At 36.5% G+C, this 17,330-nt stretch overlaps 1 protein-coding gene across 2 annotated transcripts in view; it reads left to right on the top strand.

Annotated features, from left to right (window-relative positions):
• The window catches only part of DPP10 (dipeptidyl peptidase like 10), a 685,879-nt gene that overhangs the window by 635,176 nt on the left and 33,373 nt on the right, over positions 1-17,330 (top strand). For both annotated transcript variants that reach the window (XM_060775698.2, XM_067473093.1), the window contains exons 11-19: positions 286-409; positions 1,257-1,295; positions 3,563-3,670; positions 6,994-7,085; positions 11,172-11,219; positions 11,654-11,775; positions 13,554-13,601; positions 16,113-16,211; positions 16,315-16,384. In XM_060775698.2, coding sequence (XP_060631681.2) covers positions 286-409; positions 1,257-1,295; positions 3,563-3,670; positions 6,994-7,085; positions 11,172-11,219; positions 11,654-11,775; positions 13,554-13,601; positions 16,113-16,211; positions 16,315-16,384 — 750 coding nt within the window. The remainder of the gene's footprint in view (positions 1-285; positions 410-1,256; positions 1,296-3,562; positions 3,671-6,993; positions 7,086-11,171; positions 11,220-11,653; positions 11,776-13,553; positions 13,602-16,112; positions 16,212-16,314; positions 16,385-17,330) is intronic.

Genomic DNA, 17,330 nt, shown 5'->3' on the forward strand with positions numbered 1-17,330 from the left:
AACATTTCTATTTGACTTATTGATGGAACTTTTTAGAAAGTTCACAAAAAAGGTGGCAGACCCACAAAGCAGAAGAATGAAACTTAATCTAAATCTAAAATAAATTAAAACAGCCAGAGAAGTTAAATGCAAATGTGAAATGTGGTTTTGGAATTCTACATCTATCAATAGGCTGTTGAATGGGCCAGTGCAGAGGTCTGTTTCCTTGATGTGCTTGTGGTATAATTTCACAATTTATATGTGCATTTTATAACTGCTGTATTTTAAAATGTATCTCCACCACAGAGAATATTACATAATGATGGTGAAGTGGGTCAGTAATACGAAGACGGTGGTGCGGTGGTTAAACAGACCCCAGAACTTATCGATCCTTACAGTGTGTGAGACAACAACTGGTGCTTGTAGCATGGTAAGCAGTTTGTTGTTTTCCCTGGACAACTTCTTATCTACTGAGGTTTGGAACTTTACTCTGAGGGAAGTACATTTATTTTTGTTAAAATAGAGTTTCTGTTAAAATCCTTCATGACATAAACAATGTGATACTATGTACAATGTGAAAGACATTATTCTGAATATCTTTCTCTCTGTCTCTGCACACACACACACGCACACACTCCTCTTTCTTTCATTGGGTCTTTAAAGATAAGCTTCTTGTGCATGCAGGAAAGTGTATTGAAAAAGTTCCATGAAATCTGTACCTCTCATAATTAAATACTCCAAGAAAATACTTAGATTGAGGGACGTCCCATTTAACTCTAAGGCATTGCCTTCCAAGTACACATTGATTGTGCTGCAAAGGGTGTGCAGAGTTTTTTTTTTTAATTGTATTTAGGCTGACAAATGCATTCTCTTTTCTCTATGAAAGCTGCATTAAACACTTTATTATGGCAATGTATAATTGCTCATATAACAAACAATATATATATAAAAAACAATAGTCCCATACAATTAATACAATTGCTTACTATTTCATAGTATGTGCTGTGGTAGAAAAGCACTGTGAATAGGAGTGAGTCCTAAAAATTGTAATAGATATACTAATATTGAATATTATTTCAGGGTAACACTGATGCAGTCTTTTGTGAGAACTTAATTATTTTATAAAATATAATACTATTGGATGATCAGTGCTCTGTGAAGTTTTTATTCTTGCTACTACTGCAGTGTAATGAGCAGTAAAATGGAATAATTTTCACTGAGCAGAACCTTTCTATGAATTTCATAATTATAATTATTTTTCTTTTATCCTTTTTTAGAAATATGAATTTACTTCTGAAGTGTGGCTTTCTAAACAGGTATGGTTGTGTTACTATATTGATAAATAAGATGTTAAAAAGTTATTTTTTTAATTAAAGCTATTTTTAAAACTTGAATGAAGATTTTTTTTTAAATCATGGCAGTAACTGCAAATTACATGAAGAATCAGAAAAGCTGAACTAAAGGGGTGCATCAACATGGACGCCTAAATTTGGGGATGGTCTGGAGCATTGCTGCTTCTCCTCCCCTCTTCAGATTATAAGGGCACCATTGCTGACATCAGCAAAAGTGAGCAGAAATGGCCGGGAGTTCTCTGAAGCTCAATGGCTGTTGATTCAATGATGAACAATAACCCAGATTGTGCCACCCCCTTTCCTTGTGCTGCGGAGTGCAAAGGAAATGGGATGGTATTTCCAGTTAGAACCAGTCCAGCTGTCTGCACCAACTCCGAAGTACTGTGATGCTCCAGAGTTTTGGGGAAGCTCTAGAGCAGTTCCTGACTTCTTTTAACACAAGGTAAAATCAGATTAACCATTTTATTCCATGTTAGGGATTGGATGTCCTTGAACACCATCCAGTGTCCAGGAGCAAATTCTGACATGATTTGAGATATGTGGCCTGTGTTGACATTACCTAAGAGTATTGTGATGGTGCCTTAGAAAGGTATTCCAATACAAGTGCGTAGAATCAATGTTACATGTGTCAGCTGTTTGATACTAGTGACTTTTCATGAACTAGACAAAATTTCAAATGATTTGTTATGTGCACATTGAAGTGGAATAAAGCATCCAATGAATGACTTCATTATGAAAGTGTTAGCCAAGATAAGGCTCAGCACATTCTTATGAAATTGTTACAAATATGAGGGGTGGGCCACAGGTTAGGGTAGGGCAAACTGAGCTGTTACATCAGAACGTGGTGTAATAATTTAAATATTATTTCATTACATAGTACTGTGAAAAATACATTCATTAAAGCCTGTTGTCAAAAGAGTAAGATCATCATTGCTACTCCATTGCTTTCTTTGCAAAAATATACAAAAACAATGCCAAATCCTCCAGAATTAATTTCACTCACCAAAAGGTAACATTTAAACAAGAATTAATAAAAATGTTATTTGCTACATAGAAAAATGGTGCCTTAAACTGCTTTTCAATACTCCCAAAAAAACAAATTTTCAGGTTCTGGCTTGATCAAAGCACCCCATTCAAACAATTCATTTATTGGGCTTTTAGGTGCTAACCAAGAGGTTATTTTTTTCTTGTCTTAACAGTAGCCACTGCATTTTTGTTTGTTCCATTTTGTTTTGATTTGTACTAGCAACCAATTTTAACATGAAATGTTTGGATCTTAGAAAGGAATAAAAGTCATATCTATAGGCCAAGGAACAAGCAAACAAAGGAGCACAAAAATATTATAAAAATGGAAACTTGGTTATGTAGTAGTTTACTTGAACTCACATATTCCTGCATTTGGGATTCATCTACACTGGTCAGTTTGTGTCCATTCTAGAGCTGTTGTTCCCAGGGCTGGGGAGCTCATTCTCTCCTTTGGGGCAGTGTGCATCTCACCTCCACTGTGTTGCCACTGCTCCCACCTACAAAGCTTATGGGAACTCCTGGTTGTTGTAGGTGCCTCTGCTGATTTCAGAATGGTGCACCTACATGACCAGCATGGGCAGAATCAGACCCAATATATCAGTACAGACTGTCCCAAATCTGCAAAATTCTCTGGAGTTTCCATCAAACTCTGGAATATCCCCTGATTTTGCCCAAAGGAGAGCAAAGTCAACTTGAATGAAAAAAACTAGGAAACTAACTAGAAGTAGCTGTGTCATGAAGATAGCCAACCTTTTATTTGAGGTGAGTCCTTCCCCCCCCCCTTGCTGTGTAGATGAGCCCATAATATCTACATACCAATTATTTCCACAAAACTCAATCAACTTTGAAGTAAATGATTGTTCCAATGCAATATTTCTAATATCACAAAAAGATTAAAGTTTTGAAGTGTCATGTAAATTTCCTACAAAAATTCTTAATCACAATTATATTTTCTTCCTTCGTTACAAATCTGCTAAGGATTGTTGCTCTTTGCAAAAGTCTTCATAGAAAGACTGTTTTGATAGAAAACTTAAGTTCTTGCATGATTTCTCTGCTTTCCTGGTTTGACAATTTTTATCATAAAATCTTGTTTCCCTTCAATAAGCTGTAAATTTGCATGCTTTATTCACACTAGTGACAGCTTATACAGAACAGAGCTTAACTGGGAAAAAAAATAAAATGCTGATCCTGTTTAATTCTTATAGAACGAAGAGCCAGTTTTTTCTAAAGATAGCAACAAATTCTTTATGACAGTTCCTGTTAAGCAAGGGGGCCGTGGTGAATTCCACCATATTGCTATGTTTGATGTTCAGGTAAGTTTCTTCTAGCCGGGTTCATATTGTATTAGATTATGGACTGGATGATTCTTCCTTTTTTCAGGTTCTCTGAATAGTATTTGTCTCACTTTTGAATAGGATTTACCACACTTTTCTTCCCTTTCCACACAGATTCTCTGGGTATGAGGTTGGCACAGCCACAAGGTTTTCCTTCCCTCTCGTGGTAGCAATGCACTAGGGAAGCAATACTTAGTAGTTTGGGATTATCTCCATAGGAAAGCTTGGCTATAACCCCAACATGTAGTAGTCAAACAACAGTACCACCAAAGCCACTGGGTTGGCCCATAAGCTTCCCCAACCCAAATCAGATAAACATTTTTTTATTGTACAGCCCAATAAATATCTATCACAAACTGTTTTAAGTCCACAATTCTTACTCTAATCCAAACAATGCATTTGCCAGTTGTTTCTTCATGCTTGTCATATACTACATGATTAATGCAAACCACTCCTGACAATCAAATGCAGGAATGGGGGAGGTATAGTTTTTGAGCTCCCTTAAGCTCCCAAACACAGTCGTTGTGTTTGTTTTAAAATATGTTTGATATCCTGAGATTTATGTCAGATTTATTATGTTTTTTTGTTTTCCCATAGAAAGGAATTTAAAAGGTCCAATGGGGGTTACCTATCCCATCTGTAATGTATGAACCAGGAGCTAATGTGGTACTGCTGCCCAACTTCCCAGCATAGTACAATATAACACACTGCTAGTCTCAGAAGTTGCTGTAGCTGTGCTGCATAAAGTTGTCCACTTGCATGACAAATATGAAAAATAATTAAGAAAATATGATGTTAGTTCCCTGAATTCCATAGGGACATGCTATTTTGAGGAAACGTCATTGGTTGTAAGCACTGTGGCTTGTTGCCAGACTGTCACTAAGGATTCTAGGAAATTAATAGTGAATCATTTCAGAGAGACAGAAGAATTGAGTGCATGTGTCAGTTCTGCAGCTTCCAGTAAGCCCCATGGGTATGCATAAAAATGAGTTTCTATTACATTAACACAAGAATGTATGCATGAAGGAATGTTACAGTTTGTGTCTTCCCCATGAATGCTTGGAAGGGCATTGTTCCAATTGCCTGTGAAGCGACCACAGAATAATGAAAAAGCAGACTTGGATTCAAAGATTGAAAGGGACTTTCACGTCGACAGTGAGAAAAAAATAAGGAAGTCTCAAGTTGTGGAGCAGTATATTTAGAACAGGTTACTGCTTATCTCTTCAGGAATGATGATAAGCAGACCCAAAAGGAGTGCTGACTCTAAGTTGAAGTCCCCTTGTCCCCGTTTATTGTTGTTGTCTGCTTACAGGTTGTTTCTCATTTATGGCAACCCTAAAATGAAGTTGCCGTAGGGTTTTCTTGGCAATACTTATTCAGAGGAAGGTTGACTGCTTTCCTCTGAGACTGAGGGCAGTTCCACACAGCACATTAATGTAGATGGAATCAAGTTTTTAAAATGTGATTGGATTTGCATTGAAGTCCGCACACACCTTAGAAAACACGTGGGTTTTTTTGGAGGGATAGGGGGTCCACATGCCTTGCCAGCCATTCCAGTAGGGCATCCAGACCCCCCCCCCCCTGGAAAAGTCCTAAAAATAGTGAAGAACTTACCAGGCTGCCATTGGGTCTCAGAGCACACTTCCTGGAACAAACCATTATACACAAGAAAGCGAAAGGGGGAGGAGCAGTTTGTCCTCTCCCCCCCCCCCCCCCCACTATCTTGAACGTAATGATACCTTCCAGAAAATGTGCTTCAAGACCTAATGGTGGCCTGGTAAGTTCTTCACCATTTTAAGGGCTATTCTGGGGGGTTTTGGGAAGGGGCTAGGGGCCATCTCACACCTTCTGTGATTCAGGAGCCCAGAAGGTGCTAGATGAGCGTATGGAAAAGCCCCAGGGAAGTTCCATACAGGCCCTTTTGTCCATCAAACCAAGGCCTTTCACAATAGGGCTATCTAATTAATTTGGGATAAAGCAGGGTTTTCCTGCTTTGTCTCAAATTAATCCTGTTTTACTAGAGGCTTCATTTGGCCACCCTCCATTTTTAAGTGGCAGCTCCTGAGATAAAGGTACTGTCTGTACGGACCCTGAGGGAGTATGACTTGCCCAAGGTCACCCAGTAGGTTACCACTGCCAAACAAATATTTGAATCCTATTCTCCCAGAATCATAGTCCAATGCCCAAATCACTAGTTGGTTTGAAAAAGAAAGGAACCTATATGGAGCAACTATGGGGCCCATTTTGGCTTACTGTCACTGAACGAATTTATTCTCAATTCTTTCTTTGTCTTGAAACAAAAGACTTTGCTTCCTTTCATCATCCAGAGAATGTTTGTGGGAGTTTTTTCTCATTCTTATGAATGCAGAATTGTCACTGGTAACACATTTTTGTGTTTCGTTGTAATTTAACTTACTCTCCTTCCCTGGCTCCCAAACACAAATATGTGCAAATTGTTGATGAGAGTTCATGCATCTGGTGAAGCAAACTCCAGGCGTAAGTTGACTTTTGCCCAATACGGCAAACAGATTGCAGACGTGATCCCAACCTCATGGAGGTTTATCTATGTAAACAGTTTACCTTTATCTTAGCAGCCTCTATACATTATGTTCCTGCATGGAATTAAGCACAATATATTCATGGAACAATTATCTATGTTTTCCAAGTAGGGATGTAGGGATGTAATTCTTTACTTTCCATTTAGACATGTTGTAAAGCAGGATGAAAATACAGTAAACCAAACATGAAATACTGAAAAATTGTCTCTTCAGTAGGCAAAGGTATAAATATCTTGTCATGTTTTCGATTGCTTTATGCTGGCATGTTGCTAGAAAGTCAACTTGACCTATGACCTATGATGACTTTATGCTATAGTTTAGTCCTCATCTTCTAGGGAAAGTTCAGGCTTTATTTGATCTAGGACTCATTAATTTGTCTTGTTAGCAGTTCATAGTATTTACATAACTCTTCTCTGGCACCAAATTATATTCTTCCTGACAACCTTCTTCACTGTCCAATTTTTTGTACTTTGGGAAAAAGTTTTGTTTATTCAAAATGGAAAAAAAATATGTTGTACAAGGACATGTCCTTTGGAGAAGGATTAAAATATTTCAAAGATTTTTTGAAACCACCAAAAGAAGCTGACAATAGTCTTAACATTCCTAGTCTTAAGTGCAGATATTTGTATATATGCCAGGTTTTTTTCCATTTTAGAGGCCATTAAATGATGACAGGTACACGCAATCTTGGATGAAAGATAAATCATGGAGAGGAATCTGGTTAAACTATTTATTACCTTTCAGACCAAGAGTGAACAGTTTAGCATTCGCCATCTAACATCAGGAAACTGGGAAGTTGTCAAAATCTTGGCATATGATGAAAATACGCAAAAGATGTGAGCATTATTTTTCTTTGTCTTTTCAGGTAAAATATCTGTGTTATCAAGATGAAATTCATTTTACTGGAAATAGTATTGTTCACCATGCCTCTTTCATTTCCAGACACTAATATAAGTTATAACTATAAATACATAGAGAAATTTGATTCATTTCCGTTACTAATGTATTGCATGGTCCTTTATCAGATAAAGAATAAGGATGGACTGTTATGTCTTTTATCTGACATTTGCTGAAATAAAAGTAAATAAATAAAATATATAATAGTAAAGCTACATTTGTGGTAGTTTTCCCTATAAATATTCTGAATGCATATTGATTTCAAATCTTCAAATATTACAATGTTAGATGTGGTTTTTTATTTATTTATTTACTGTAATTGTATACCACCTTTCTCAGCCAATTGGTGACTCAAGGCAGTTACGTTGACTATTTATTTATTCTTTTGTGGTTTCAGTAAGTATTAATGAGAAGGGTCTTAATAGTTACAAATGAAAATCCAGGTTTCCCTCCCAAATATTGTCAAAAGAAAACAAAATCTCAACATTTTCTACAAGAATGGTGTTGCTGATATGATGTTTTTCAGAGTTGTTAAGACTGTATTGTTATGCTGATTAACAATGAGCACATTCAATTGAAATTGATAGGAGTTATTTCTGAGTAGTCATGTTTGCAGAATTGTTCTTTACTTTCTACCAACCATGGTTTCCATATAAAACATTAACCACAATTAGTTACAAGCATCAGGGTTAAGATCAATTAGGTGAAATGGAAATGTGTTCATACAACCAGACTCTTTACCCTCCCTCTTGTAGCTGCTAGTATACCTGGGAAGATCTTCTCCAGAAGATCTTCAATGGCAGGAAATATTCTTTGCCTCCCTATTGTTAAGTTAAAATTAGTGCATTGAAGCACTGTACTTCAGTTCATCCATGCTTATTATTTGCAGAAATACATGGGGCTGTGCACAAAATATTTTTTAAAAAGTTTTAAAATGGGGAAAATGTTATGAAAAGTCAAATTACCTTTCATTGCCTAATGTCCCATGAGAAAAAAGAAACAAAGAGAAAAATTGCAGGAAAGTTCAAAATTGCTTCTTTCCCTTTGAAAATTCCAAATGATTACAGTGAAAGGAAAAGAGGACAAAGCCACCAAACCGCTTTTTAGGTACAACTGGGCAAGGAGTTGAAGTTAAACAGCAATATCTCATTCCCACTCTGTTTAATCTGAGGGCCCTTCCAGACGGGCCCCAAAATGATGGAACCCTGCTTTGTCCTGAAGTAATTAGGTACCCCATTAGACCCAAGCCTTCCTGAAAGGCCCATGTCTAATGAAGTAGTGGACTTGTGGGGATTGACTCCTGGATCCTCCTGGGGGTCAGTCCCCACAGCTCTCTTAGTTCTTCAGACCACATGAGCTCAGAGAACTGAGAAAGCACCCACCACCTTCCCCAACCTACCCACAAAAAGCCCTTAAAAGAAATAAAAACTTACAATTGCTCCTCCTCCTACCCTGACTCCTGCCCCATCATTTCTTCATTCCCAGAGGCCTGCTGGAAGAGCATTGTGACAGCCTGGTAAGTTTTTACTTCTTTTAAGGGCTTTTTTTGGTGGCGAGGGGAGTTCAGGTGGCCCCATGCCACTATGATAGTTACCGCAATGGCATGAGGATACCCTACCAGGAAAGCCCATTTTTTGGGCAGGCGTGGTGACTTAATCCCACACTGAAGAGAGTTTCTTAAACCTGCTTCAGCACAGGTTTAAGCCCTGTCTGGAAGCACCCTGAGCCACAATAAAGAAGAACTCAAGCTGAACTTCTTTTGAAAACAAAACAATAGGCTTTTGCCATAGTTAGTTAGCTGGATAACCGATTACAGGATAAGTTTAACTGAGCATATTTAATGACCTCTATAAATTAAGAGGTCCAGCCAGATGTGTGCAATGAATAGCAAAGGTTCTGAATCACCACTCAGTCACCGAGGGCGTATTCTAGTCAACAGTGGTGACTAGGCAACATGTTAATGATGGCAAATTGTTATTCTCTGTAGAAATTAATTAGATGTTTGGATTTGCAAAGCCTCATTGGATCTGAAAATTGTTGTACAATATAAAATGATCAGGTAAGTCTCATGATATTCTATTGCACAACTCAAGTATGGTATTATGGTGTTTTGAAATATCTATATATTCAGGAGTTGCATTTGTTTGTATACTACATTTTTTAATGTAGTATACTTGTGAAACTTGTGAAAATTTTGGAAAGGCTCACCTTTCTTAAAACAGCATTGCATTTTTTTAAAAAAAAAACACCTTGCATTATGTTTATTGCATGAGCATATGAGAAGCAAAAAATTATACAGCCTGATTCCAAAAATAAATTTCTTGGCGTCTTAGTTTTTAGGCCTGTTCCTGGGATTATTTGGGGCGGTGATTCAGAAAATTGCATTGGATAGACCACATCAGCTCCAGTTTTTAAATAGGGTTATCATAATTTTCTAAGGGCGGGCAGATGGCATCTATTAGATGCCATATGTTATATGACTCAAAAACTAGAACTGATAGAGGAAATCTGGTGCCATAGACCCAGAAACAGGGCTAACACTTGAGGCACCAAAATGTGTATGTCAGTGTTACTTTGCAAGTTAAATGGTAAAACAGAACTAGTTCACTGTTCAGCTATTTTGTAGCGCACCTTAAATTCGACTTGGTTGTAGTGTTTGGATTCTAGGGAGTGGTAATTTATGACATTTCTCCCCTTCTTCACTCCTAAACTTTAAATAAAAAGCCTAGGAATGGCCAAACCTTGCAGCTGCCACTTTTACAACTTGTTCTGGTTTTAGTTCATGTTAACTAGCCATGTCCAAAAGCCACCTGCCAAGTGATATGGCTGGTGAGCAATTTTAGTTACAGGCAAGATTTCTTTAATGCAATTTGAGTTTGCTATTGATGTAAAGAAGTCTGTGTGCCTTCCTCACTGCAATATTTCACCGAAATCCAGAATAACATTACAGTGATTCAGTACCAGTAATTCTGGGACTCCCTCCCCTTCCATCTCTTGCTTCAGCCCCTTGTAGAGCCAAAAAAGGATGTTCCTGTGGATTTTCCAGTTCTCTTTAACATGTTTTGGGATACACAAGAGCTGCAAGGGGGAAACAGCAATTGTAATGGTAGCATGGGATTTGACAGGCATGCCACACTGTATTCTGGCCTTCTTGATTGGCTTTATATTGTGCTTTCTTGTTGTATATTGTTTTTTCTTCTGAAGCTCCTGGATCCATAATTTTGTCATTATGCAGAGAGTAATCTGAGTAATCCCAATAAGGGATTTGGGAGTGGCTTTATAAGGACATAGACCAGTTTAGGGGGTGATATATCTGCCACTCATCTAGGTCACAATCATGGCTCATAATATCATGGATTTGTGCAGTCCTCCCCAAATTTGGGTTGCTATTGCTCTGATCCGTGTTCTTGTACTCTGTGATATATAAGCAATTAAATGTGGTCACTATTAATTCTTATGTTAGCAGTTCTCTCTCCTATGGCCTGTCTCTAAATCAGGTCAAGGCTGCAAACTTTCTCGCTAGTTCTGCATGAAGTCAAGATTGTAGAGATGAAAGTGACAATTGAGTAAAAAAAAACTGTCAGTTTTAGTACTTTTTGTCTTTTGTGCATAAATTGAAGATTTACTATATGCTATCATGCATTAGAATCTATGCATTCAGTTACTATTGATATTTCTCAGTGGTGCATAACAAATCATAGATAGCTTTAGATATTGTATTCATCAGGTAGATTGGAGTATTCACATTATAAATGAAACATAGCAGATGATGAAGATGTTACTAGTTGGAACGCACACTTTTTAGGAAGCAGCTAAGATTGTAATCGTTTGACTGTGGTCAAAGCTATGGTCAGAAATGTTTCTCACAGGCAGGGAAACAGCATTGTAAAATCTCCCATCATTTCAAATGATGCTAATGTGTATTTTATAGTATTTCAATATTAGAACAGCTTGATTGTACAAATTTGTATATCAATGTGACAGAATATTAAAAGCACTGAATCCATTTTCTGTTTCTTTGACAGTTATTTTTTAAGTACTGAGAATTCACCTAGAGGAAGACAGTTGCACAGGTGAGATGATCAGTAGTAGTATGTTTTCAAACTAATCGACAGAAATTTACCTTTTTGTTTACCCCACCCACCACCACCCACCACCACCCAAACTCAAAAGGGAATATTGCATTCCTATTCAGGCATCACCGGCAACATGCCTCTCCTCAAAGTTTTTTCTGTTTAGTCACCTGTAACAGAATCTTCATAATGCTGAGAAGTGCACATATTTTAAGTGCCATTAGAGTATCTCACCTTGTAGGAAGAGACTGCCTCTCCCATATTCCAGACGCATCTCAAAACATTGGTCTTAGGTGAAGGGAAATCCAACAAAGGGATAAGTCATCTGTTGATGAATGGCAGAGATTAATATCACCCTGTCATAATGTATTTTTGGCATATATTTTGCTTAGTGTTCAACTATGCTTGATCAATACATGTTTTTGCCGCTTCAGTGTGTCAACGGTTGATTTATTGAATCGTCAGTGCCTTTCATGCAATTTCTTGAAAGATCAGTGCTCATATTTCAATGCAAAATTCAGCCCTACAATCAAGTATTTCATTCTTCAGTGCAAAGGTAAGCCAGCCTGTTCAATAGGATTTTTGAAATGTTTGAGATTATTTTGGATAGCAAAACTTGAATTTGATCAGGCTTCCATCCTAACAAAAATGGTATAATAGGAAATGGTTTTTATATATGTTTTTATATTGTTATGTTGACTGTTTTTAATCACACTTTTATGAATGCATGGCATCAAATCATGCCAATCTGTAACCTGCCTTGAGTCGCCATATGGTTGAGAAAGGCGGGCTATAAATAGTGTAAATAAATAAATAATAAATAAATGTTTGCTAGCCTGACTGTAGAAAATGCTGTAAAATTATAAACAGAACATTAAAAAGGAAGATACACACTCATTCACACACACACACACACCAGATATAGCACTACAACCTCAGCAGGCTGAAAACCAAAAGCAAGGTCACAATAATGTAGTCTGTGACTTAGACTTACAAGTTCCTTTAAACACCTTTGCAGAAACATATTGGAAGCTTGGCCTCTCACTGAACATTGAGAAAGCTTAAGTGTCCTTTCATCAGGCACGAGCCAAACCCTCTGCAATGCTAGAAATACAGCTTAATGGTGTAACATTAGAAAATGTTGACCCTTTTTGCTACCTTGGCAGCCACCTCTCCACAAAAATTGACATCAGTGCTGAACTACATCTGAGCTTTGCAACTGCAGTGTTTTTTTAATGAAGCAAAGAGTGTTTGATGATTGGGACATTAATAGGGAAACCAAGATACTTGTTTATAAAGCTATTGTCTTTCCAACTGTATTGTCTGCCTGCGAAACATCGACAATCTTGACTGATAGAAAGATTCCATCAGTGTTGTCTTTAAAAAATCCTGCAAATCTTTTGGTAAGACAGGCGGAAAGATGTCAACGTGCTAGAAGAAACAAATACCACCAGCATTGAAGCAGTGATCCTCCACCATCAGCCACTGGACAGCCCACATTGTCCAAATGCCCCATCACTGTCTCCCTAAGCAGTTACTTTACTCTCCGCTGAAGAACGGAAAATGTAATGTTAGTTGACAGCAATAAATAAATAAATAAATAAAGATGTTCTTAAAGCTCGCCTTTTAAAATGTGGCTGAATATTGAGAACTGGGAATCTCTGGCACTTGAGCTGGAGTGTCAGCTGTTGGTAATGGTGCCATGGATTTTGAGGAGACATGAATAGAGAGTGAAAGGGAGAAGTGTTCTGAGAGGAAGGTGCATCAAGGAAACCCTTGTCACAACCACTTCCGCCTGGAAACCTATGTCATTGTGAAAGACCATGCAGGTCCAGAACAGATCTCTAGACATTGGAAAGAGAAGCACCACCTTTACCCACAAGATATCATTACTTAGAAATCAGGGAATATTTTGTCTGTGTTTCAATGCAGAACTGGTCCTTGAAACTGATTTCTCTTGGGATTTTTTCCAGTTCTCTAGTGGTCTTCAAGTGACTTTGAAAAGTGCTGAATACCTACTTTTCTCTTTTTGATTTAATACTAGCTGCATGTGTTCGATATATATATGGACTATGTGTCAATTTCTCAACTGTAAAATTGAGATACAAATAATACTTCAGACTTGCATTATTCCCCTTGAGACTACCCTAGTAATGCCTTTGCATTAATCGAACTACTCATGGGCTTAGTCCTAAACTCCTGCATTAATTGTTTTGTGTATTGAGTGCCAAACTATTAAAGCATATCCAGATGAGGTTTGTATTCGGCTGAAATACTGAGGTGCATATATTTAATCAAATACTTTCACAGTAACTATTTTATTTGTTTTTACAGGACCTGGCGTTCCAGTTGTCAGTGTGCACAGTACAAGTAATCCTGAAAGTAGGTGTACATTAGTTGATTATGTATTTTATTGCATTTCCTTTCCTTAAAAAGAAGAAGAAAAACCTTCAGGGAATTAATTTCTAAAAGCCCATCTCAATTACATCACAACAATAAACAGGCCAGTAAGTGAGAAGAATAGAGGAAAGTTCATCAAATGACTATGACATTCCAAGGATTTCTCAGGCTGACTTTATACTAGATGTACATCTTTTATCTTCTGTTAATACGTAACATTAATTAGGTGGCACAGTGGCATGATCTCTTTCACTAACTATGCAAATTGAGTTCCTGTTACCACACCTCTAATGTGTGCCTTGAAACTCTTTAGAGCTGTAATCCAATTAGTTTGGATTAAGATGCTAGCTTCCAAGTGCTACTTGTCTAATTCAGCCTAAATTAATAAACCAGAGTCTACTTTTATTTAAAACCCTGCAATCTAGTACTACTACCTACCTATCTATATACATGGAGAGAGGAAGACAGCAACAGTGTGAGAACTTGTGATATCATTAAGCAACATCCTTCTGTAATTTGTATAAAAATACAAAGTGTAACACAAATTACTTTCCTTAAATATTGTATTAATGCCAGTGTTTATATTTTTATTTCATCAGCTCTTACTTTTATTGTTGAAATTCAATTAAAACATTATTGGACAATTTATGTTTTTGGACTACAAGCACCCAAGTACCACCATTCAGTCATTAAAACCAAGGTGTCTGGGGGCTTGGGAGTTGTAGTCCAAAACATGCAAAACAGCAGAATCCTATATTTGTCTAGTCTGAAGTAAATCTCACCAAGGTCATTCAACCTAAATATATAATTTAGGCTTCAGTTTATTATTTGGAAAGGAAATTTCTATCCAGCCAGTCAACATGTGCATCTTTGGGATAACATAACTGTGCTTTAAGTGAAGAAACACCAATATTCAATTGGTCCCTTCTGCAGGTGGTTTTGTTATTTTCTTTAAACTACAGTATCCTTGCCAATGGTAATTGGACCAGCAAGTAGTCAATTCAGTGGTTTGAGACTTGTAGAAATAAAAAAGACCTTCTCTGATCCCTTTTAAAATTCTCCTCTGTAAAGATTCAAGGAAAAGATTAAATTGTAAGAACATTTTGGAAAGAAAATTAGTCAATGTCTAGAGGTTGCTATTTGCAATTTGTGATAAAACCAATGATGTATCTAATGCCTTCCTACAAAACCAGATAATCTCTTCTATTAATAAAGCAGAAAACACATGATTGACATTTGCTTCAATTATTGTGTCTGAAACAATTAATATAACATTTTGACTGACTGCCCGGAAATTACTTTCTCGGAAGATTATCCCTTGTTGTCCTAAATGAGTATTTGTTTTTCTTGTTGTTGTTTTTTTATTAAAAAACTGAATAAATTAAGGAAGATTGCAAGAAAACCAATCAAATATTTATCCAGATAGAGCTGGATTAAAAAAAATACAACAACAAACACAGGGTTTTTTAAGGATTTGCTGCTTTCTGATTGAAACAATTTTTAACAAAGAGGACTGATGTGTAAATGGCAAGATTTTGTGCAACAAGATGTGATTTTGTGTTGAGATAATACCTTATGCTATATCAAAAAAGAGATGGAGTGATGGTGTTGTAAAGCACTTCTAGGAAATCCCAGAGGTTCTGCATGATACATACACATCATGTAAACTCCAAATCCTGGGATTTACTGTCATTGTGCTGAGTGTATTGCTTAGTTTTTCGCTTCTCCTAAATTTAATTATTATATAAATTCACTATTTATTACAACATGGAGGACAACGTAGTTTATTTATTAAAAACCTTGCACATTACACAGAAAATTAATAATCTAGTGACTGAACCCAAAGGGTCCTCACCAATGGTTAATCTACTTTCTGGAAAGAAGGGACTAGTGGGGTCCTGCATGGTTGGTATTAGGGCTAATTCTCCAGAAGACATGATCAGAGTTCAAAAGGACCTTAACAGATCAGAGAGCTGGGCCAAAGCTAAGCAAATGTATTTCAAAAAGAAGTGGATGATACTTCACTTAGGTGGAAAAAATTAAACATAGGGCCCTTCCACTCAGTCCCTATATCCCAGGATCTTATCCAGGAGTTCTGCTTTAAACTGTATTATAAGAGTTTGTACTACCAGATAACCAGGAATAAACAGAAAACCTGAGATCAGATCCTGGGATATGGAGCGTATCTCGAAGGGCCCACAGATAAAGGATGGGTGCTGTCTGGCTTGACAACAGTACATGTGAAAAAGATCTTGGAAACTTTTACAGCCAGTAAAATATATAGGTAGGATTTTCATATTTCAAATTAAGCTAAATATATCATAATTGTTAATATGTCGTCATTGTTCATTATTTTTAGCTAAATATATATTTATTTATATAATTGTCTTTTCAAAAATAATATTTTGGTTTGCCTTTGTTATCTTACATCTTATTATATATTTTAAATGCACACTGTTTTTCATTTAGTCATTTCTATTTTTGTTGTTACAGAATTTTATATATTAGAAAATAATTCCATATTAAAAGAAGCAGTTTTAAAGAAAATGAAATTTCGGACTGAAACCAAAATGCTCCACATTGATGACTATGGTAAATATATCTAGAAGTTAATGAAAAAATGTTCTTTTTGAAATCATGATTGTTTTCATCGTTGAAACTACCAGCCTTTAATGTTTTGCTCTTTTCTTAAAAGAACTTCCTTTACAGTTGTCATTTCCAAAGGAGTTTACAGAACGGAATGCATATCCCCTCCTCTTAATAATGTAAGTATACATCTGGTATTATTACAATTGTCAAAGTTGATTCCTGAAAATGTTTTTTTTTTACATGTTACTTTACCACCAGAATAGTCATTTTAATTCATATAAAATGGCAATTTCAATTTGTGGTTCACTAACCTTGGTAAAGCATTTCTTCTATTTCGTAGAAACCATTTTCCTCCCAAAATATGAAAAGAAAAAACATTTTCTCCAGGAGTAAGATCTCAAAATAGACAAAATCTATAATGTTTCTTCTGATTTAATGTATGTTGGATCAGCTTGCTTTCAAATACACTCCTCCATTTATTTGTTTCTGGATTTTCTGTAATATTTGTTCATTGCAGAGTCTGCACAATTTCCTTATTCTTGGAAACATTGCTTTGTTTTATTTCCTTGCTTCTCTCCCCCCCAATTCCTTGAACAGTTCTAGAAAAGGTATGGGGAAAATGTGTGATTTGTTCCCAGGTCAAAAGGCGGGTTTCCCAAGAAGCCTTCTTTTTTAAAATATAGATCAGCAAAAATCACACACATTTTTCCGCATTTTCCAATGTCCCAAAATGTTGCTAATGAATTAATGGGTGTTTAAAAATGCCAGGTTTCCACAGACTTTTTTTCTGCATAGAAAATTTTGAAATAAATTATGCGTTTGCGTAGAACATACTCTTTACTGTGCAGAAAATGTTCCTATATGCAGAAAGTTGTATTTTTGCATTAAAAATCAATGTGTTTTTCTCTGAGAACATGACTTTCAAAAACTTAGGAATTTTGAATATATAGAGAGAATATTGTAGATGAACATAAAAGAAATCCTGTAGTGTGGAGAAAACAGCTATGAATATTCACCCTCATAAGGAAGGAGACACTAATTGAGGAATTGTTTCCCGAAGAATAAAAGACCATTTTTAGTTCAGAGAAGATCAAAAGGCCCACTGGCTGAACAGACTAACCA

The sequence above is a fragment of the Anolis sagrei genome, chromosome 1, assembly GCF_037176765.1.
Source record: "Anolis sagrei isolate rAnoSag1 chromosome 1, rAnoSag1.mat, whole genome shotgun sequence".
In the NCBI taxonomy this organism is placed as follows: Eukaryota; Metazoa; Chordata; class Lepidosauria; order Squamata; family Dactyloidae; genus Anolis; species Anolis sagrei.